The sequence below is a fragment of the Vanessa atalanta genome, chromosome 1 (genome assembly GCF_905147765.1).
Source record: "Vanessa atalanta chromosome 1, ilVanAtal1.2, whole genome shotgun sequence".
Taxonomy (NCBI): domain Eukaryota; kingdom Metazoa; phylum Arthropoda; class Insecta; order Lepidoptera; family Nymphalidae; genus Vanessa; species Vanessa atalanta.
The window spans coordinates 11,370,420-11,394,112 of NC_061871.1; the positions used below are offsets into that span (position 1 = coordinate 11,370,420).

General features: G+C 30.8%; 1 protein-coding gene across 8 annotated transcripts in view; it reads right to left on the minus strand.

The window, feature by feature from the left end:
* The window catches only part of LOC125077755 (low-density lipoprotein receptor), a 213,642-nt gene extending 198,682 nt beyond the window's left edge, over positions 1-14,960 (minus strand). For 3 of the 8 annotated variants that reach the window (XM_047689841.1, XM_047689824.1, XM_047689807.1), the window contains exon 1: positions 14,515-14,958. In XM_047689841.1, the coding sequence (XP_047545797.1) occupies positions 14,515-14,650 (136 nt within the window). In that variant the 5' untranslated portion in view covers positions 14,651-14,958. Of the gene's footprint in view, positions 1-14,514 lie in introns of all 8 variants that reach the window. The other 5 variants (XM_047689833.1, XM_047689890.1, XM_047689815.1 and 2 more) reach the window with 3 other exon arrangements.
* Between the last annotated feature and the right edge of the window lie 8,733 nt (positions 14,961-23,693).

Here is a 23,693-nt window from a genome sequence, read left to right on the forward strand (position 1 = left end):
AAAAAGTACACTTAGTTCTGTAAATCGATTTTACACTAAGATTTTTTATGATTTTGATATTGGAATTTAAATTAAATTGAGTTAGAGAGAACAATAAATTGCACTAATTTGTAGTTCGCGTCGCGTTTAAAAAATGTTTTTACATAATTGAAGATTTATTTTTAAATAGAAATATAAATATGTATATTATAATAAATATTAAATTGTAATAGAAGGATCGAAAGAGATCAAATATTCTTATACAACTGAACAATGGAATCGACTCCAGTTACCTTCTCTCTAGACTGGATCTTAACTGTCCAAGATTAAATTCTCGAAGTAAACCTATTTTTAATATACCGTATACCCGCACTAAATTTGCAGGCAATGGTTTTATTATTAGAAGTGCAAAACAACATAACAAGATGTTCTTTAAATTGGATATGTTTTATCTCTCTCTCCGTCAATTTAAATCTGCTGTAAAATATTTATTGAATGAATCTAAATGATATTTAACATACCTAACTATATATTGCAATAATTTTTAATTTAAAGTTAATTTTAATTTTAATATTTATAATGATAATGTATAATTTATAATAGTAATTATTAATATGCTTTCTACACTCTGAAAGTTATTTATGTATTAATTGTCATAGGAAACTGTTTTGGTTTAAGGATTAATTATGTACAACATTTATAATTATTAATAGCACTGTTTGTTTACAAAATATAAATAAATAAATTATTACGGTATGTCGTCAAAATTCGACCAATTTATTTTATATGCACACATATATATATATATATATAATTTGAGTTTAATTCCCTTTTTTATAGTAAACAATAAAACTTTGTGCGAAAACATTAATGTTGACATGCGTGAAGACATAAAAAGAACAGAAATACTTTTTACTTAAACAAAAGCAGAATATTTTAACAATGTAATACATTTTTTTTTTTTGGTTAGCTCGTGCTGCACAAAAATGGAAATATATGCGTCCCAATGAAAAAAATTCTTCCACAAAGGTAATTGAAATACTACAAACGCAACACGTCCAATCAGTACCTCTAACAATCTTTTTGAATTGACGGAAATACTTTAAAGTTCCCCTTTAAAACTATCCAGTAGTTTTGGCTGAATTGAATTTTTCTATTTAAAATTATTTGTGAAAAAAAATAACCGAAGCGAAAGAGAGAATTACTTTAACTAGTATTCGCCCACTGGTCGAAATACGACGTTTTTATTTTAAGAAAAAAAATGTGTAAAACATGTATCTATTTATTTAGAACACTTTAATTATATTATAAAAAACACATGAAAAATTAAAAACATCAAATCAATTGCATTTCTGTTATTATTATTATTTTATTGTTTGATTTGAATATTTGTATTTCTACTCTTATTTTTAATTATTTTTATTGGTAACACAAAAACCTGTTCCTTTTTTTATTTAATTTAATATTAATGGCCAAACTATATACTGCCTACGTGATATGTAGTGTAAAAAATGTGTTTTAATATTAATCTGTTAAGAGTTATCGTGAGTAAATAAAAATGAGTAAAAAAAATTAAGACAATAATAATTACTTGGATTTAGCATTTAAACACGTATTTAAATTAAAATACAAAAAGAAACAAACCATTTGGTGCCTGTTAAATCAGCCATCTAATATAAAATGGACACCAAAGCCTCTAGACACTTGTATTGTAAAAAGAACTAACATTTCTTACATGTCTGTAGTTACACTGGCTCACTCACCCTTCAAACTGGAACATAACAATATCAAGTATTCCTGTTTGGCGCTAAAATATGTCAATATTTTGATTATCCAGCGCGAAAGCGTTACTATATTCCTTTGATAAATGATGAACGCAACAGTACATATAAAGCTGGGCTTACACTGTATCACTTTTGTTCAACCAAATTGAATCACGCGGAGTGAAATTATTCAGAATAAATTATTTTTGTTTACATATTTTCTTTCATTTATGTGGTTTTAGTAGCAACTAAATTGTGAATGGATCGAAAATGAACGAACTATTCGTTTATTTCTTTACTGCGTCTTTATTCTGTGTCTGTTTGGAGAATGACGTATCATATGTACTCTACGCTATGGGTGAAACAAAAAGGTTGTAGGTATATATATTTATAAATTTGATAATTCCAAAATAAATATTTTAAGCGATTAGTGTAAATGACGTTTAGGAGTTATAGGATTGGATCACATCATTCAATAATAATTTTTGAGCCTTACATACCGGCGTACGTATGCATTTTAAAGCTAATCATAGACAAATTAGCGACCGTATTATGTGCGTTAAATTATTTTAATTACGACACAGACATATATTTTTTTACATATATGTACTGTTATTAATTTTTTGAAAAAAATTTTTGAACGCAATTCTGTCCCACACTATTGAAAATAAATTTTAATTTTGACGCACATTAAGAATACAATAATCTAATATATTTATTTATATTTTCGAAACTGATTTTAATTATATAAAAAATAAAACGAACTTTAAACGAAAACTTAACAAAAAAAAAAACCTGTAATTTTGTAAAGTTTCGAATTACAAAAGTCAGTAAAATGTTCCGCCCTACAAACGATTAATTTACTTAAAAAAATAATAGTTTTACTATAGATATAAAAAAAACGTGTTCAATACTTATATTTTGTTTTGTATGTTACTCGAGTTTTTTAAAAGCTTTATATAATCTACGGCACAATACCTGAGGGTATGAATGGAAACCCGCTAACAGCTGCGCAATGTTTTGTTAAAAACGTAAACCAGTTGAACACAGTTTGACACTTTAATCTAATCCTGACTCACCTCTCGAATTCTATACGAGTAAAATTCTTTATTCATGTGTAAAATTACGCATAGTTGCAGTTTATAAATGATAAATTGTTAAATACTTGGTGGTAGGGCTTTGTGCGAGCCCGTCTGGGTAGGTACCACCCACTCATCAGATATTCTATCGCCAAATAACAGTACTCTGTATTGTTGTGTTCCGGTTGGAAGGGTGAGTGAGCTAGTGTAATTACAGGGACATTACATCTTAGGTCCCAAGGTTGGTGACGCATAGGTGATGTAAGGAATGGTTAATATTTCTTACGGCGCCTTTGTCTATGGGCGGTGGTGACCACTTACCATCAGGTGGCCCATATGCTCGTCCGCCAACCAATGCCATAAAAAAAAAAATATACGTTTAATTAAAGTTGACTAGTCTAAGATTACACAGTCCGAAAGATTCGCTTTTCATTTATATTATACGAACTGTGTCTGCGGCTTTACACGCGCGAAAATTAATAAACTTTACTTATACCACACAAACCCGCACCAAATTTTACCCCCATGGAAGGACGAATTAAAAATAGTAGCCTGTATCCCCGGGACTCAAACTATCTCCATAACAAAATTCATCTAAATCGTTTCAGCAGTTTAAGCGTTAAGAGGTAACAGTCAGAGTAACTAACGCATTTATAATATTAGTATAAGTAAAATTTAAAAATAAACAAACCACCTGACATGGTGCATTTAGTAGTTTGACTTTTTTAACTTTGCCTCTGGCATGGATGTGAATGATGTATGAATAAATTTATAAAACATTAACAGCAAATATTTTAATTAAACACCTCATCGATCAATTCATTAGATCTTTGCACTAAAAATAATCATAAAATATTTACATTGTAACCTAATATCAGAAAATCTATCACTGTGCGAATGCTCAATATCAATCATATTAGTTTATATTTATTAACTAAATTCATACAAACAAAAAAAATGTGGAGTATTCAGTGAAATTTTTTTTTTTTTATGGTATCGGTAAGCGGACGAGCAAATCGGCCACCTGATGGTAACTGGTCACCACCGCCAATAGACAATGGCGCTGTAAGAAATATTAACCATTCCTTATATCACCAATGCGCCACCAACCTTGGGAACTGAGTGCTGCTATTTGGCGGTACAATACCTGATGAGTGCGTGGTACCTACCCAGACGGACTGGCACAAAGCCCTAAGCAACCAATCAAGTAATAATATAAGTAATCATATTTAAATTAATGTTTCAAGTTACGAAATTATTTAGAATACATCTTTAGGAATTAATACTAAACTGAAGGCATTATTAATAAATTTACTGTAGTTATGTTTAAACGTAATTCGCTGAAAGCTAATTAGAATCTTACTGGATCGTTTGCGTCTTAAATCATTAATCATACGATCGCAGAAACCACATTATTAATGCTATCACAGTATTGTAAATAATTTGTAACGCAAAACAATCAGTAAACTTCCAAGCCTTGATATTAAAACAGAACGTTAATAAAATAGCTCAACATCAAACAAGGAATGTCAGTTATATAAACCACAAATGATTTTGACGTGTTCAGTAACCAGACACATGACGTCAAGCACACGCTAAACATAGGAATATTATGATGACAAGTACAAAATGCACACATGCAAAAATCATAATCAGCATTTAATGTTAGTATAGCTACGTTTAGTTACTAATATGTGCCCTTCCAAGTAAAATTATCAGTATGCATTAACAAATATCGTCTAATTTGTAATTTATTTCTTACATTAGTCACCCCACGCACACTAAGACATGCTGTTTATACGAGCGTCACTCGTACTAACGCACGCCGATCATTTAACGTGGAGACGCACGCCTTCTCGAGTGTGCGAATCTATCGCAAACATTAAATTTTATGGTGATGATTATTCCATGGGTACATTTTGTATTCATATACTTTTGTTTAATATTGTGTGCGTGACGGCATATCTCTGGTTACTCAACGCATAGAATCATTTGTATTATTTTACTTTTATTCCTTGTTTGATGTTAAGCTATTTTATTTCTGTTCTGTTTAATATCAACGCTTGTGAATTTATGAACTGTTCTTGCGTTTCAAAAAAAAAAGTTTGAACTGTCAATATTAATAAAAGACCATAAAGTGAATGTGACCTATCAAGTACAAGTTGAGTGAACAGATTTATTTGACATCAATAAATTTCGACGTTGTGCGACGAATATTTATGAAAATTGGCAAATTTACCTATTTTTCTATGTTTTATAAAATAGTTCGGTAGTGGGACAATAGACCACCTGATGGTAAGTGGTCACTATCACCCATAGTCATTGCCACCGTAAAAATATTAAGCTATTTGTATAACATAAATGCATAACCGACCTTGTGTTTTGCCCCGTGTCGTGTCGTGTGCATTAGTATTGCTGCTTGGCAGTAGAATAATAACGTTTGGATGGTGCCTACACGGGTTTGCACAAAGCCATATCACCAATAATGTAAAAAAAAAAACAATTATTTTTTATTTTACCATCTACTATGTTATCATTCGCCACTATGCATCACAACTTAAATACAATGCTAAAAGACTTCAATCAAAATAAATTATTAATTTTAAATTATTGTTATTATTGTATGTCAGTATTTTGAAGAATAGGAAATATATTGATTGTGATGGAATGCTGACTTATGCTTTCAACCAATAGCAATAAGGGTCATAATAGATCGCACTGACAATTGTCATAGTTTGTTCAAAACTGAGAGTATTACCTATCGAAGATGATACATATCATAATAGTTCAACAATTAAAGAGACATTGTAACGTATGCCTTGCTAGTATAAAGAAAATGGACGTTATACCGCAGAGCTAGCGACCATAGTTAGTCGGACTCATATTTGCCACCCATTACCATTATCCCCTTAGAAGCGAACGTTATCCGACTACTGCATTTGAACTAAAATTTTTAATTCCACTCGTTTTTACAATTCCGTTTCTAAAAGCGTGTATTTTCCCCAAACGCTTATCCTCTATGCTTGTTGTCTCGTGCCGTTATCTAAAATTTCCTTTTACGCTTTCAAAAATGTTCCTTTAATTAAGGCTAAATAATTCCCCTTTTAAAGTTTCGCTGAAAACTTAAACGTGAACGCAGAAACGAGTACGTGGTCGGATGAAGACATCGTGTTATATATATTTTATACTAAACTAATATCTGTCATATCTTATATATTAAAGTACTAAGGATTTACCTAGAAATTTTATTCAGGAGCAAATATTCGGGATTTTTTATATTCTAAACTTAAAAATTGTTCAATTCTAAAAACCAAAACATTTGATTTCGTCCAATTCACTTTAAATTACTTTTAAGTCAAAATAACCTAACCATTGTTAATGTAACATTTCGTACAATAAAAGCATCTAAAAAGAGCTTCTGAACATATTCAGAAACTTCTTCGAATAAAGATAAAACGAAGCTCGTGTTTTGCGCTTCTTGGAAGCACCGACCAGCGTTTCAAACTTCAACACTTACAAACAATATTCAAAGCGCTCACAATTAATAGATGTTGGAAACCAATTGACCGCTACACGAACAAACGACAGATGTAAAACTAAAAGCAAACTAAAGACGAACCTATTGTTACTGTAGGAAAGGTGAAAATTGTGCACATTTTATTTTCGCTTCAAACAGTGCCCATTCTAACCCTCGCTTATCGAACAGCTGCCTATCTACGAATATCATCATAGAATAGTAACAGTAGGCTTAATGACAATGGTCCAATACAAGATCGAGGTCAACGTTGAATATCGTATTGGAATGTTCGGAAGAGTTAATTGAACCGTCATTATAGATCTGCCCAGCTGGCAACATTGTAAGCTATAAGGGAGTACTTGACTTATATTGGTCACATCAAATTTAGACAATGATTGTTCGATTTTTAACTGACTTAAAAAAAAGAAGGAGGTTCTGAATCGGGTTGTATTTTTCTTCGTCAGATGCCTCAGAACTCCAAATTTGAAATTTGGTTTATTTATTTATGTAATACATTTCTATTTATATATTTAATTTGTTCCAATTTAAATATGAAAAAAATACCAACCCTAAGGGTAAAAGTCTAAGTAAAAAGGTTAGTATAAATAAGAACAGGAAGTATTTTTTCACGGACTCTAATTTCATTTACAATTTATTTTCTTACAGTATTTTTAGAAATTTTATAACGTTTATTAAAACGAATCCATAGATGTTATTGAGAGGTTAATTAGTGAAATAATAATGTGCTTTCTTCTTTAGCATATGAAATCATAATGACAGAAAAAGTGGAATCACGATATTAATATAACGAGCACAAAAAACATGAAAACAATGTTGGGCTTGTCTGGACTGAAATCCGAGATCTTTAACTCCGTTGGTCTATCTCGATGCTTTATTTACTCTATACGAAATAACAAAATGTACAATTCTAAGCATGTATATATACTGCCTTTTGTATATTTCAGTATTAAAATATAGAACCAATCCTGACGCGAGATTTGATGTAGGTATGTATTGATCGCCGTTTGTAAAGTTCAAAGACCAATCGTAGTGTAGTAAGTACCCTTACAAAATTAACTATTATTATTATTAACATGTTAATAATACAAACCGTAAATAATATGATCCTCATTTAAATATGGAATCACATTGAATATATATTAATTAAAGTAATCTATATTGTTTTTATAATAAATAAAAGTTTATTTTATTTACAATATGTGAATTAAGATAAATATTAGCTGAAAATCTAATCAATTTTTCTAAATGCTTAAGACATTTTTAATTTGTATTTGATTTGTAATTGATTAACTTTTTCGCCCAGAATATTAGAATTGCGATCCAACGAGGTTACTGTTAGGTTTTTTTTTTAATTTTACTTTGTTTATATATTTGTTCAAATCTCCGATGTAAATAATTCTTATTAACATAAAGATTAATAAAAATTAACTATAGAAGCTAAAATTGTATTTTATACTTTTATCTCTTAAAATAACAGTGTTATCAAAAGCCATTCGTCACCTTCTTATGCTTTTCGCAAATATTTTGAAGATTCATCAATGTTACCTTGACTATGAAGGAGTACGTTGAATATAAATTTATTGATTAAAAACATTCCATAGAGTACATTATAGTTCTTACATCTCATCGATTATTATTCTAGATAAAGGTTAAATACATTTTTGCAATTTATTCGTACAAAAGCTGTAGGTACATAGGTCAAGACTGTCAAATTGGCCACCTATAGCCACTGGTATTGCAAGAAATATTAACGTTCCATTTCATAGTAAAAGACCCACCAACCTTGGGAATTACGTTCCCGAGTTATCGTCTAATATACCTGTAGCTACTGACTTACTCACCTTTAAAACCGAACCCGTACAATAATACTAAGTATTGCTGTGTGGCTGTAGAAAATGTGATGAGTGGATATCTTCCCAAGCTTGGAAAAAATCTTAATCCTAAGTTAATATACGCCTACGATTACTTTATAATTATTAAATATATCTTTGCCCGAAAGAAATGTTGAACTAAAGCCAATAAAACACACCAATGTTGGAAGTCGAACAAAAAGTGTTTTGATCATAAACTTATAGTCTCGAGAGAAGGAAAAAGTACTTATAATAAAGATATAAAAAAATAGCAACGAATAATTTAGGGCCCTAGCTTTGTATAATAATCATAAGGAAACAAAAACAATAACAACGTATTTCGAGTTCAAATCCAGGCATCAGTGAGTAGTCACGTGGTTTTTTGTACATAATCATAATAATTCATTTCGTGCTCGGCGATGAATGAAAATATTACGAGAATACCTGCACGTGTTGGATGTATTTATTTACCTGATAGGAAGTGGTCACCACTTCCCATGGACATTGTGCGATCAACCTTGGGAACTGGCATGTCATGTCACTGTAGTTACTCTGGCTCACTCATTACATTTTTTATTTTAACAGCCTGTAAATTTCCCACTGCTGGGCTAAGACCTCTCCTTTTTGAGGAGAATGTTTGGAGCATATACCACCACGCTGCTCCAATGAGGGTTGGTGGATACACATGTGGCAGAATTTCGTTGACATTAGACACATGCAGGTTTCCTTACGATGTTTTCCTTCACGAGATGAATTATAAACACAAATTAAGCACAAGAAAATTCAGTGGTGCTTGCCTGGATTTGCAATCCAGTTAAAGTGGAAGTGCAATCATCGGTAAGATTCACGCGTTCTAACCACTAGGCCATCCCGACTCTTATCTGGCTCACTCACTAATACTAAATTTTGCTGCTTGACAATGAAATATATAATGAGGGGGTGGTACCAGAACAGAAAGATGGGTTTGTATATAGCCCTTCCACTAAGTGAAACATTCTGTGTATTGGAATAAGCTCCAAAAATTAAATCAAATTTTATTATGCATCAATGGCTAATATTTATAAAATTATCTAATATGTGTTCTAATGTTATAGTGAAAGTAACTCTGTTTATCTCGATGTTTGTTCGTTCGAGGTAATCTTCAAAGTAGATAAAAAATACAAATGTTATCCAATTTATATTCTAGTTTAGTTTTGATGCCATCAAAATTGGTTGAATCTGTTATTAGTTATAACCACAAAAGGTAAATATTTGTATAACGCTCTTTAGGCTATACAAAAATAAATCAAATAATAATAACAACGACCAAACTTTTTTGTTTTCTATTTGTTTATTTACAGTTTTTATTAATACAAATAATGCGTTTACATTTTATAAGGCCAAATAAAAAACTAAAACAACATAATGTTGTTCTGCCGGTATTTGTACTTACCTTGAAAGGCATGCGCAATGCTTTATAATTTATATTTTTCGTTGTTTAATTCACCACGAGAAATATTTATAGATACCGCATCTTCCGGTATAAGGTTTATGGTATACATTAAATACTTGATCGTCTCGTTTTTTTTTTTTTGTGATCGTTTACAATTTTGTGTACTTTATAGAATTGTACTTATTGATTTACTAAATGGGTCTCTTTAATTACTCAACCTATTAGTTATTGATGTTCATAGAAAATATCATAACAAGTTATAAATGCTTTTATTAAAACTGCATTAAATATTTTAACCTTGAAACGTAATGATTAAATGTATTGTTGTATTTTTTTTAATATGATAAATATGAAAAACAAAACCTCTCTTCCTGTATTGGTATAGCTACCCGCATAAAAAAAGACGACAAATTAATAAAACATATTTTTTATAAAAGTAAAATATAATTAGTAAGCTTATAAAAATATTATTGAGTGTTTCAAATAATTTTCCAGTCTGATTTGGGCCATTGCGACCTTTTGAAACTAAGACTATTTAAATGTGCAGTAGATATTATTACGTGCACGAATGTTTGCGCACACACAAACACACACAAGTACACTCGCAAGTACACTCGCTTACCCCTATTCTGTATATCCGATACGAACGAAGAGACTCCATGTTGTATAAGTGTTATTAAAAATCTACATAACTCAGAAATATCGTAGATATAGCTCATAAAGCTTATTAATGAAAACCATTTATTAGCGAATTATTATCCTACAATACGATCAGATAGATTAGGCAAGACTAACTGATTTAGCGCCAAGACCTGTGACATTTCCAGTCTCCTTCTAAAACCTCAGCTACGATTTAGAATTTATTTTAAAATATCACCTAACTTTTCCCGTCCCGATTCGAATACAGAACCTTAACAATTGCAGCAGATAAGCTAACTATTTTACCAGTTATAAGAAATTGCAGTAATTTTTTCCTTTTTGAAAAATTTAATCCCCCATATTAAAGCGACGAATGGCTCTCAAATTAACTCAGGGCTAAAGTACCAGTGTCTTCAATAAAATAAGTATGACAAGCGCAATTCTTTCTCCATTTTTCACATAACGACGCCCACTTTGGACACAAAGCTCATTTCATAGCGACACAATGCGATTGTACTCTTTTCATCCACGGAAATTTTATAGTCGTCGCGTCAGCTGCGGAATGCCAAAATTGAGACAGCCATAACGGCGTTGAAACGTTTGCCCACCCAATTTGTCACTGAACATTCTGTACCCGAAGAGAATTCCGTAACGTCATCATGTTGACAAAAGGATATTTGGTTATTATTTACAATATAATAATCAGAAATAGCACGTTTTAAATTGGCTTCGTGCCACACAAATCTACTGAACTTCGTACCGTTTCAGGAATCATGTCTTACGTTACTTTCGGTTGTTTATATTTCTATTTTGGGATTTTGGCAATGCGATGTAATCCGTCATACATATAATCGCTACATGTATGTAAATTGTCTTGAATTTAACACTTTATGCAATCTTGTTTTACGTATTCGTTGCACGTATTTTAATTGACCAATGTAGACGTAAATTAACGACTGAGACTTTGTTTAAATGAGGACTTTGAACAGAATTGTTTGATTAGATACATATTAAAGCTACTGTTTACTGAGATCAGCGGCATTAATAAACTACTGCGTAGTTGATGTTTAGAAATTAGATTCCGACAGCGCCCGCGATCATGTTCTATGGAACTGTTTGTAGGTATGTTATCATTTTTCATAAAACAATCTAACAGCAATAAGCTAATGTTTTTAACACGTGAACTTTAAACGATGATTACGAGTTTAAGACCGGGCAAGTGCGACGGATTTTCCATGCGATTTATTTGTAATAAAATCTGCATGTGTGAGATGAATATCTGTCACATGTGTATCTACCAACCCTCAGAAGACTGTTATGGAATAAGCTAACTTTTTCGTTGAAAGGAGAAGAGACCGTAGCTTATTAGTTCAACAGGACATTAACATGCATGATTCGTGTTTCTAATAATTTACTCAAACTCCAGATAATGACTCGGGTTTACTGTACTGATGGTGCTTCATTCAGGCCCGTTTGTGTAGTTACCACCCACTTATTTATATTCTACCACTAAGCACCAATACTTGGAATTGCGGTGATCCGGTTTGGGCCAATGTCAGGACCAAGGGGTATAAAACTTTATATCATATAGTTTATTTTTAATACAGAGTCAATATTCATTTGTCAATATGACTTATTCCTATTTATAATATAATTACGTCATATCATTCGTATTTTGAATTGTTTCTTAACCATGTTGCACTTAAATATTAAAAATTGATTCCGTAAAAGCTTCGAGTTTTCATTCGTTATTCATGCAGAATATTTAAATTGAATTGTATATGATTATTACATGTAAATTATTGATGAAAACGAGTAACCATTGATTTTCTCTTTATTACATAATGGTATATATATGTACATTTTAATTACGTCATTAAATTAAAATTCAAAAGTGCTCATAAGAACCCACTTTAATAAACTATATGAAAAACCAACAGTTATTGTACGAGTTTTTTTTTAGTGAGTGGTATTTTGTTGACTACGTGTGATTGCCAGTTTTAAATACATTATATGAAGACGATTCTGTTCCCGCTTGGCACGGTTATATGTACGAGACTACCTATCTACCTTCAAATATTTAATCAATCTTATAATTGTTTATATAGATTTCTGAATTTCTGAAGTTACAGATATCTAAAAAAAAAAAAGAATGATTTAATTTTGGCAGGAGTAAATGTTTTATTTAAATCTGCTATTTATCAAAAACATGACAAAGTTTATCCAGATTCTTCTCTGGTCTGAGTGATTTCATCGGAATCATTACAATATAGTTTTTATTTTTTGACAATCAATGAAAAAGTACAATGCTCTCGATATTGAATATATAATTTTGATTTGATTTATTTTTGCTGACGAAGTGCGTCAGTAAAGGTCAATTGCAGTATAAAAACTGGCAAAACTTTTCATTTCATAAATCATATACATACCTGCTAATTCAAAAGAGTGAAAATTTATTTACTCATATTTATAAATTCATTCATTTTTTTTTTTCACTATTTAATATTTATATTTAATTTATAATGTTTTGCTTGTGTGTACCTGTAAATTATCTGCCTATGTTATCATTCCTTGCTATCTTTGTGTGCTGGAAGAAATATGTTCAAGGGATAAGCTTGCCTTGCCTCTTTGACATGTTTTGTATAAATGTTTCTATTTTTATAGTATGTATAATAAAGTGTTAAATAAATTTAAAGTTGTTCATTGATAAAATAAGTAAATTAGCAAAAGTAATACATTAAGTATGCTTAAACATATTTAATTTTAAAATGCATTGTAATTCATTCAAAAATCTCACGAAATACTGGATTAGACAGAACAATGGTTCGACTAGACAATGCAGTGAAACGGTATCGGATATTATAATTAACAGAAAACTTAGCACCTAGAAGTCGTACCGATGTTTCATTAGTAACTCGATCCAGTATCGATTCACTACTAGCATATTGATCTCGCATTAGAAATGTAATGTCAGACAGCGCTTAAGTACATATGTCAATACGTAATGGCCTTCGATGTTTAAAATAAATGACAATCGTTATTTTATTATCCTCCAAAACACATTACTGCAAGGAAATTTTAATCAAATAATCTTTGAGTATATAAAACGTGGTCAATAAAACACGTGTACTTATCAATATTTGTGAATCGATTCTTTTATTAGTATTTTAAACGTAATATAATTTTATAATATGTTTTCTTATTCAAAATAAGGTACAATTTAAACTTTCTCGTAAGTATTGGATGAATATGGTTAACGTAGTATTATTTTATATAATAACACTAGTAACACTACGAGCTTCGTACGTTACGGAAAAATACGGTTCGGAAAAATATGCTTACAATTTTGTTTTTTGCAGCAGTCCTCAGAAACATGGTCGTTTAATAAAAACGTTAATAATAATTATATTATAATTATATTCGTTTTTAATTTTAACATAATTTTCCTAAAATCTATTGTTATTATTATCAAAACCAACTTATAAGCGGATTTATATTTATTTTAAGGTACCTACGTCACCTTATTATTAAAACGCAATTTTTATTGAAAGTTAAAAGATTATAATTATTTTTGTTTTAAAAAAAATTAATACTAAACGTTTACCATTCGAAGTTGAAGTTGTCGAGATCGACTTGTTGTAGTTGTATCTTTTATATTAAAATTAGTTTTTTTTTGTAATATCAAGAATATAATATGAATTGATTAACAAGTTTCTTAATACAATAATGAAATAAAGTAAAAATGTATTAATATTACAAAAAAAAAACAGAAAATGAAACACCGATAGAAAGATTGTACAATAGACTTATTTCCTATACCCCGTCGCTTTTAATGGTGTGTAAGCCTGACTAATACAATAGCTATATAAAAGTGGCGTGACATTGGTTATCTTATCTATATCTGTATAATGATTTACTATATACATATGATATACATCATGTAAACATGATATACATTCTAAAAGACCACGTGCATACGTAACAAACCTGTTAAAGAGGTATGTAAATATATACTGCTCGATAGCATTTTGTAAATTATTTTATTTGCAGTTGTTTTCAATTCCGGGAACGATTTGAAATTATTAAAAAGTAACTATACCGTTATAACGTATGTTTAAATTAGATGTTATATTGGAATACAATTCAATGCGTCTATTGCTGTATTTCGTACTGGTTATTGAGAAAAAAATTAAACAAATAATTGTTAAACTTGATATTTATGAATTGTACTTACTTCCAGATACTGCTCCTGTGATATTGGAACCGAACACAGTTATAGTTTTAGTGTAGATCACACATAAAAATATAAACCACCACATACTGGCACAATATTTGGGGGCTGCCCGTCGACAGCCCACCAAAACTATCATTTGTCCTTACAAACTTTCTATTGATAAAATCACAAGGCAAAATCACTGCGGGTTTAATCCAAAACTTCGTATTATATCACGTCTACACTGTCATTTACTGTTAATGTCACTGTGGATATAATCGTGAGAATAATATTTTGGACGATTGGTTGTTTCACGATCAGACGTTTTAGGTTATTTATACGTGCCACTGGTGCGAGCGCGATGGCGAATGTCGGTGGTCGTGTCGCGCGAAGGCAGGTGTGCGACGATGGCGGCCGGCCGATAGATGGCGGTAGCGCACGCGTGACGTCGTTTAGTTTCGGCGACTGAACCGTGGCGCTGCGCTGCTGATTCTAGCTAGAGATTTTTCCCAACGCATCGCGCGAACGACACGTAATATTAGGCGGCGTCTATATATAGAATTATTTTATCGATACTATTGGAATTGTACTTGAAATAATAAACATTGAATCAATATTTTATTAAACACAGTACATTTCGTATTATTATTTATGTACATATTTATTATTTAAAATATTTATTTGTATTTCTGCTTAATTTTAAACTAATTATTTTATTAAAAAAAAAAAAAGTTGCCATACATATTTACAAATTTGTAATTGACCACAATCGCCTGTGTATTATTAAATGTTCATAAGGTGAAAATTATATTTTTATCAACAATTCTTCGCTTACAACACTAATTGACTTATAAGTTGAAAAATATATCTTAACTTATAATAATTAATATATTATAGGTCGATTTACCTGAACAATAAGAATTTTTTAAAGTTTTTCTATCACTGCCAAAAGTCGTATTAGGGAAAAAAATAGTGTAGTCTGACCCTTACACGGGGTAGGAATGCGCGCGCATCTTCACAGTCGGTGAAGACGCTGCGGGAGGCGTGGCGTCCGGCTGTTACGCACGTCCACCACGCAACCGACAGATAAGATACCGACTACCCGACCAACTTGTAAAGACAACTACCTTAAACCAAAAACATACAAAAACGAAACAATCCAATTCACCCGTATTTCACATGAATAGAACTTACAACCCCGAAAAAAAATAGTGACATTGGTTGGCAAGGGTTAACCTTTTAGGACTAAATTTTCAAATTATTATGCAATGAATATATTTATACCATTTGAAAACAAATATATTATTATTAAAGGCAGACAATCAATTTTATACCCCCATTTTTAGTATGATTTCGAAATGGATAAGGGTTAAACGTGACACGACAGTTCCTTGATTGCTTAATAAAACATCCAGGTAAGTGTGCGTCGAGAGGAAATCAGAGAACGTGATTGCGTCGACATTTTTATCTCTACCGATTCATTCGAGTTCTCTTTAAACAAAGGGACAAAACTGTACCTTTCGAAAAGGTATTCGAATTTCGAAGATATCTCAGAGGTTATTAGGTATATAGTCTATCAATTTACTGAAAAAGTTTGATGTTTAGCGATAGAATAATTGATTAGTCTGTATTACAAATCCAGACGTGTTTTCACAAGTACCTACAGGTAGAAAATCTCTTACTGCTTTTTTGTTTAAAGATTTATTACACACTTTTATTTATTGGTTAATCAAAACACATTTGACACATTTTTCCGCAGGAAAAATTCTTCTATCTATTTGTATGTATTTATTAATCCGCAATGGAGCACTGTAGTGGAATAAGTTCGAAACGTTCGTTCATTTATGGGACATTAGACTGAAAGCATATATGTATGTACACAATACACGAATGGGCATTCCTGTATTTTAATTTAATATTCTGTTTTTATTGAATTGAATAATTTGACCTTTAGGCATGAATATACGAAAAATGGCTTTATTTGAATTATATTGATACCTCTTTTACGATAATAGTTGCGGAAAAATATGTATAATAACCTACATAAAATAAATGGTATGTTTTATCCTTTTGTTCTCCAAAAATAGAAACACAATTAGACATAAATATGCAAAGTTCACTCCGAATTTGTTATCAATAGCTTTTTTCCTCATCACACATCACAATATTCCATATTTATTAACATTGAAAGATTAAATAATACAATACTAAGGGAACCTTCGGTTATTTTTATATGTTTTAATAATGCATAAATCGTTATGCTATCCCTTTATCATATAATTAATCAGTGCGAGACGAGACTTCGTGCTGAACGGACCTGTAAAATATTTATCTACAAGACAAAGGGGAATGAGTTTACGCACAGCATATTTATTGGTAACGCTAACGAGCAATGTCAACGACGTATAATATCCACCTCTTAATTCATAGCAGACCATAAGTACTAAAACAACACGTCCTATATTGACACTTGCTCATAAAAATATTGCTATTTGTTGACGTGGCTGCAGTAAGCTTTATCAGACACGCTACAATATTGGTTGTGAAAATATTATTCTCGTTGCTTTCAAAGAATATATTCTATAGGAAATGGATAATGCAATTATTATTTTTATTAAAGTGTGGTCCTTTAAAGAAATATTATTTATACATTTTAGTATTATCAATATTTATATTACTAGCTGAACCTGCAGCTTTACCTGTGCGAAATAAAAAATCAAATAAACTTTATTCTAGTAGGCTTTTACAAGCGCTTTTTTTCGTTATTTAACAAACTAAGTAAAGCTTCCACCGGTTCGGAATGTAGATTCTACCGAGATGAACCGGCAAGAAACTCAGTAGTTACTCTTTTAATTTAAAAAACACAAACTTCCAACCCCTGTTTTACCCACTTAACGGTGGAGTTTCGTAAAATCCGGTGATGCTTAGCTGATGTCTCTATCTTATAAGAAACCTACCTGCCAAAATTCAATTTATAGGTGTTATAGTTTCTGAGATTTCGTGATTGGTGAGTGGTATTTCGCTATTATATATATAGATGTATGTATTATTTAATATAAATAAATAATAAATAAATAATTCATTTCAAAATGTGATTGTAATTTATTCAAAACCTGGTTCGGAAAAGAGATTAAAATCGACTGGGAAAAAACGGTACTCGGTAGTTTTTATTTTCCAAAAATTATAATTATGTATAAAATAATCATACAATAAAGCCATACTATTTTATAACTTAATCTGATACTGTAATCGAAAGATATATGGCAAAGATATACAATAAACATATCCAGTTGTATATTATGGTTATCTTTCCATATATTTTATTAAGCTACGGATTAATAAATATTGCAAAGCAAGCCAACTAACAACACAAAGTAATTTAGATAGAAACACGTCTACAACAAAATACAAAGGCGAATCTCCCCAGCATCATGCCTTCCTTTATTGTTGTTATCTAAATGTTAACACGTTATTATCAAAGGGACACCCGACGAGACACTATTCTCTTTCATAAAAGTCATTTTGGTACGAATCATAAGCATGAAGTTTTCGTCAGCTAACTTCCGTAAGGTTACTCATATCTCGACAACGATTCATTGTGTAAACTTGAAAGTATAAACTTCAGTTATGCCCAATATTTACACTAACTATCTCACCCTTTATTACTAAGTTTTGTATTGTATATTAAGTCATGTATCAAATATTAATATCAAAATCAATGGTATTGATTGATAATAATTTTGATAATAATAACTTCACACGTAATAACGCAACACAATATAGAAAGTGTAAACTAATATGTTTGTCGTAGATCGCAATAAAGCTTAGAGATTGTTAAGGATTAATTTGTGCGTGGTATGTCTACAGTAACAGGGTACAATCTGACAAATTATTGACAGATGCAAAAACATCAAAAAATAAAAAGTTCAATCGAATGAAGTTTATGTATAATATAGTGTGTTTATTGATCATAATTATATATTTAGCTTTTCCTTCTTATAGTTTCAAAAATAATGTAGGTTGTATTTGTTTTCTTACCTTCTCACTTCAGCTACACTACTTTTATATCCTTATTACCGCGTTTTTTATGGCATAGATATGGCCAAAAAGTCCATCTGATTGTATGTGGTACTGACATTATGCCATTCGAAATTTTAACCATTTCTTACATAACTAATGCGAACTAAGAGTTGAGTCTCTTGTGTCTTTATTTACACTGGCTCAATCACCAAACAAACCGAAACACAATAATAACAAATATTTCTGCTTGTCGATAGAAAATATAATGAGAGAAAAGACAAATAAAAACCATTGTCATTAAAATGACCTCATAGATTTGGTCGAGAATGTGAATCGTTTTTTGTTCAAACAATTCTATGATATTCATTTTGGATAAAAAATCTGTTTTGAATATCGGTGAAGTTGTTATCAGAACTTTGGAAAAAATATAGACATAATAGAGAAATTCAGTAGAATAATAATAAAAATATAATAAATAGTATTGTAATATGAGTTAGGATTTATTAATCAAGAACTATTTGTAGTACAATATAGTCAAGCTATTCTTGAATAGCATGGAATATATAAATCTAAGGTTTATTTATCATTAGTTATTATTCGATTAATATATCTGCTATTGGTATATGAAATGGAGCAAGTACCTTAAATATATGTAAATCTAGATCCTAAACTGTACTAGCATTATATTCTCAATACGGTCATATTTGACTATTCTTAGTTGGAACTGATACTCCTGAATAATTTTGCAATACGATATAACGCATCTCAGTACAATTTAATACCACATAAGGCAACACTTAAAATATTCTAATTCATGAATATGGGCAATTCAAATACGACATATGAAAGGCAAGAAAAGTAATGGGTCGTATGAAATACGAGATACTTCACAAAAATAAGGCGAAAGTTTCTTCAAATAACCGTTGAATCGTAACAGGAAACTCCGAGATTTAAGGGTCGGCCTTTACTTCACGCACGCTGTATACTAAAAATATGGGACAACCTCTCTGTATTCCTTGCAAGTCGCGATCGTCACGCGTTATATAACTTACTAAATTTATAGTCTTGGAATTTTATTAATGTTGCAACTTTAACGGATTATAAAACACATAGCTTTCTCTTGTATCTGCCATTTTTAGACTGATAAGTAAAACTAAAATTGTACTAGCATACAATAATATGAAATATACAAATATTCAATGGGAATTTTATAAAGTTAAGACCATCTGCAGGTAATACAAGACACGTATAAACAGTTCAATTTGATATTCATCCTGGCGTTGCATGACCTGAGTAATCTCCCTTTGAACTTGTATTTGCTTTCAACAGGCTAAGCTGACTTTACTGAGAAGTATATGTTATCTATAACATATCGATTACATAAATACAGACATAACGAGCATAAACGTTAAGTTATCTTTATATATTTATTTAATGTAGAGCCAAAGTTATCTAAAACGATCGAATTTATTCAAAATAACTTAGGTTAATTACGAAGTATTATATTTAGATAAAATTATAATATACAAAAGAAAATCAAAGAGAATCATAAAAGTTGCATGTAATACAATATGTCTAATCGTTAAAACTGTGATCTTTTCAATTAACCCTGACAAAGGATTATTATAAACTATGTGGAAAATTAAATATAATTTTTAAATCACAAGTTATTTTTTAACTTTTTACATAATATACACAAAACAATACGTACATACTATATAAACAAATATATGTATGAAAAAGTATAGCTTTTTGAATCATCCATTAATATTCTAGGGATCTAATCGCTAGGCTTGCTCTTTCATTAACAGTGCTATAGGAAGAATTCACTTCGTATCTCACGTGTGAAATGTAGACAAACGATTTACGGTGGTACACCATTTTGATACATGTATCCTATAAATGTTATAATTATAACAATCAATGTTTTATATCGCAGACCGATATTTCACGCTTGTTCTACGGAGTGTTTTGAGTTTTTTCTATATCCTTTTAGCTAATGTCTTTAACTCACTTCGATTAAAAACCGTTGCTGCTGTTTTTAATACGATACGCACAAAAATTTCAGATGTATTTGGTCACCACAATTTGTGATTTGTGGTTTAGGTACAACAGTACCGTAAATAAGCTCATTGAACTCAACGAAAAAAAATAATAAAAGGTCATTTGACTTTTAGAACGTAGTGTTCTGTGTGTGTTCGTGTGTGTTATGATCTAATTCGTCATTGTTTTCGTAGAGTAAGAATTTAGTACAACAGTTTAAGTTGGGTGTGCGGAAATTTAGGAAGTTACTTTTCATGCGGTTGTTATTACACTTATGAGGATACAATAATCTGGATTGATATAGAGACGCCACTTATAAATACTTTTTTCCTGCAAACATAGTATCTTATTTCTAAATATATCTATATATATCCTCTTGGATACGACTAAAAACGTATTAATAATGAAAGCAATAATTAATGTCAATGAATATATAGGTGACACCACACATTCAGGGCGCCCATTCTTCGACTTACTCAACTACCTTGGTCGGTTTTAATTGATTGGACGTTACAATGATAATCATGGCCGATATTAGAAACGATGGCCGTCAATGGAGAGTAATTAAATAAATAAGTAGCGGTAAAAAATGTTGTCACAATCATAGCTTCTGAAATATAGTTGCTGATTTATTCCCTCATTTTTTTAGTCTAATGGAACGATAACCCAACACGACAGGAAAATCTTCTGGCACAGGACCAAAGGTCTTACAGGATTTCTGATGCAGGGAATTATAATACTGCCTAACTTCAGGGAACTTCTAAATAATATCTATCAACTCGAACTAGAATTTGCTGGGTGCAACAAATTAGTACCCACTAGACTGATTGGAGGTTATAAAAGCAGCAATAATATAATGCTGTCCGTAATAAAGCTTATAAGTATCAACAGGATCTGATTCACTAGGAAGTAAAAAAAAAAATACAAAATATATTATCATTTCCAGTATAAACTTTTTTCAAATTCTCGTTCAGATTGTGCTGAAGTGGAATAATAATAACGTTAATAGAGTAAAGACAGCCCGCTTGATAATTTCTGACGCGCTATTAATCACTTTCCAAGCCCTTCTGACTGCCACATGATCTTTAGCCTCTAAATTGAAGTTTAATTTTGTTATGTTCTGAATAATCGGCTTTATGGAAATTCGAAAACTGTAAATTCCCATCTCCCAAATAATCCGCTATATCAAATATTGCTAATGTTAAACAATATTCACTTTAAATGACAGAGTTTCTTTGCATATCCAACGCTTTATGGGCCTACTAGCGCATATATTACAGTATATTTCAGAATGTTCTCGAAATCAGCAAATTCCTTTGATTCTAATGATCAAAGTTAATCAAAAGTGCTATGAAATTGGTTCTTGTTTTTAATTCTAAATTTTTTTTAATTAAATCAAATACATATCCTTCTTTATTGACCTTAATTTATGTTTAAAATTCGTTTATTACGTTAAATATACATTTTTAAACGTCACAAGTCGACGGTTATGGCATTGTTATTTAAATGGCTTAATGCAAGACTGCACGCTCAAGAATTTCCTATAAGGCGTTTAACTCCTAACATTCATCGAAGTGCGCGTGATAAATTGCGAATTAAATTATTTATTCTAAAAAGCGCTTCTCTAAAAGTGAAAGTATTTGTAATCAGTCTGAGTTTGGGGATTAATTCTCGGCGTTTTGATGTTGGGACTCCGAAGGGCATGTACACATATATGTTTGTGTAGGTTTTAATTTACCTAAGTGTTTTTTGCCTCTCGTATATTTTGTAAGCAAATAGTGATATCGTTACCAAATAATATAAACAAAAATCTATGTTAAAAGTATTCCATTTTTAATATGAATTGTCACCAAAATTATGACTTACATAAAATAGGAATTTGATAGTGGGTAAGATTGCACTTTGACTTGTGGTAACTTTCAACCAGAAGATAATCAGATTAATCAGAGAAATATGTGGGAACCCTAACAAAGAAACATACATACTTATAGAAATAGATTTATCTCTGTTCAATATACATATAGATATTACCTTCCAAGAAGATATATGTAGATGATTATTGAGTTAATTGATATAGAGTTATGGCATAGCATTGCAATATAATATATATTTTAGTCTCACTATTCAAATCCCTTAGCCTTAATCCTCATGATGAAGGTTGTCTGTAAGACATTGCTGAAAGCCATGTGGTCGCTTTAGTATAATCTAGTTTTAATTACAGTAGTTATTTGTAAATGTAACAAGTGTACGATAGACTTTTCTTCGTTCTTCTTATGAATATAACATTGTGTAAATAACGTGCGTTTATCGTTTATGGAATAATTATAGAGATAAAGTTTCACAAATTTACACTCATAATCCATTAGGATGATACATCCGACTAGACTAGAGATCAGGCGTAAGACTCGGTATTTGTAGTATTTTGAAACAGCCATTTGACCTACGAGGCAGTAAACTGATCGACAATTTGGATTTATTCTTCTTATCTCGCTAGATTTACGTTTCCAGAATGTTCTTACATTCTGGAAACAAATATAAGAGAAATACAAATATAATCACCAAAGTAAAGAAAAATATTTATATACAAAAGTGATTATATGTTATTGGCGTGCAGAACCGTAAGTAACTCCAAGTATTTATTTAATATATACTTACATAGTATGTATGTAGGCATAGATTGCTATCCAATATCATGACACATGAGGAAATATTATAGCTACAGTATAATTATAGACACAAGATGCTACGTCTTTGAATTTACTTTTGGCAAAGCGATAACAACGTCGGATCAAGCCAAACGTCTAAAATTGACGATTGGTATATTGGTACATGTCTGCGATTTTATTAATTCGAACAATTTGTATTTAGGAGATACAATGTTTTGTACATTATAATTTTTTTTTTTCTGAAACTGAAATGGATTTTGTGAGATTTTTATCCACCGAAAATATGCTGTCTTCGGTATGCGGTATCGTGTTGATATTAGGTATCCAAGGCCCCTTCTGTGCTTAGCTCCGCTTTTGGCTTGACGGAGCTCTCCATAGAGGGCGAAAGGTGATCTCACCACCACCACTTTTCGTATATGCCAATGATCTAACCGTAAGGCTAGGATAAGTGGATGGATAGTAGATGTTAAT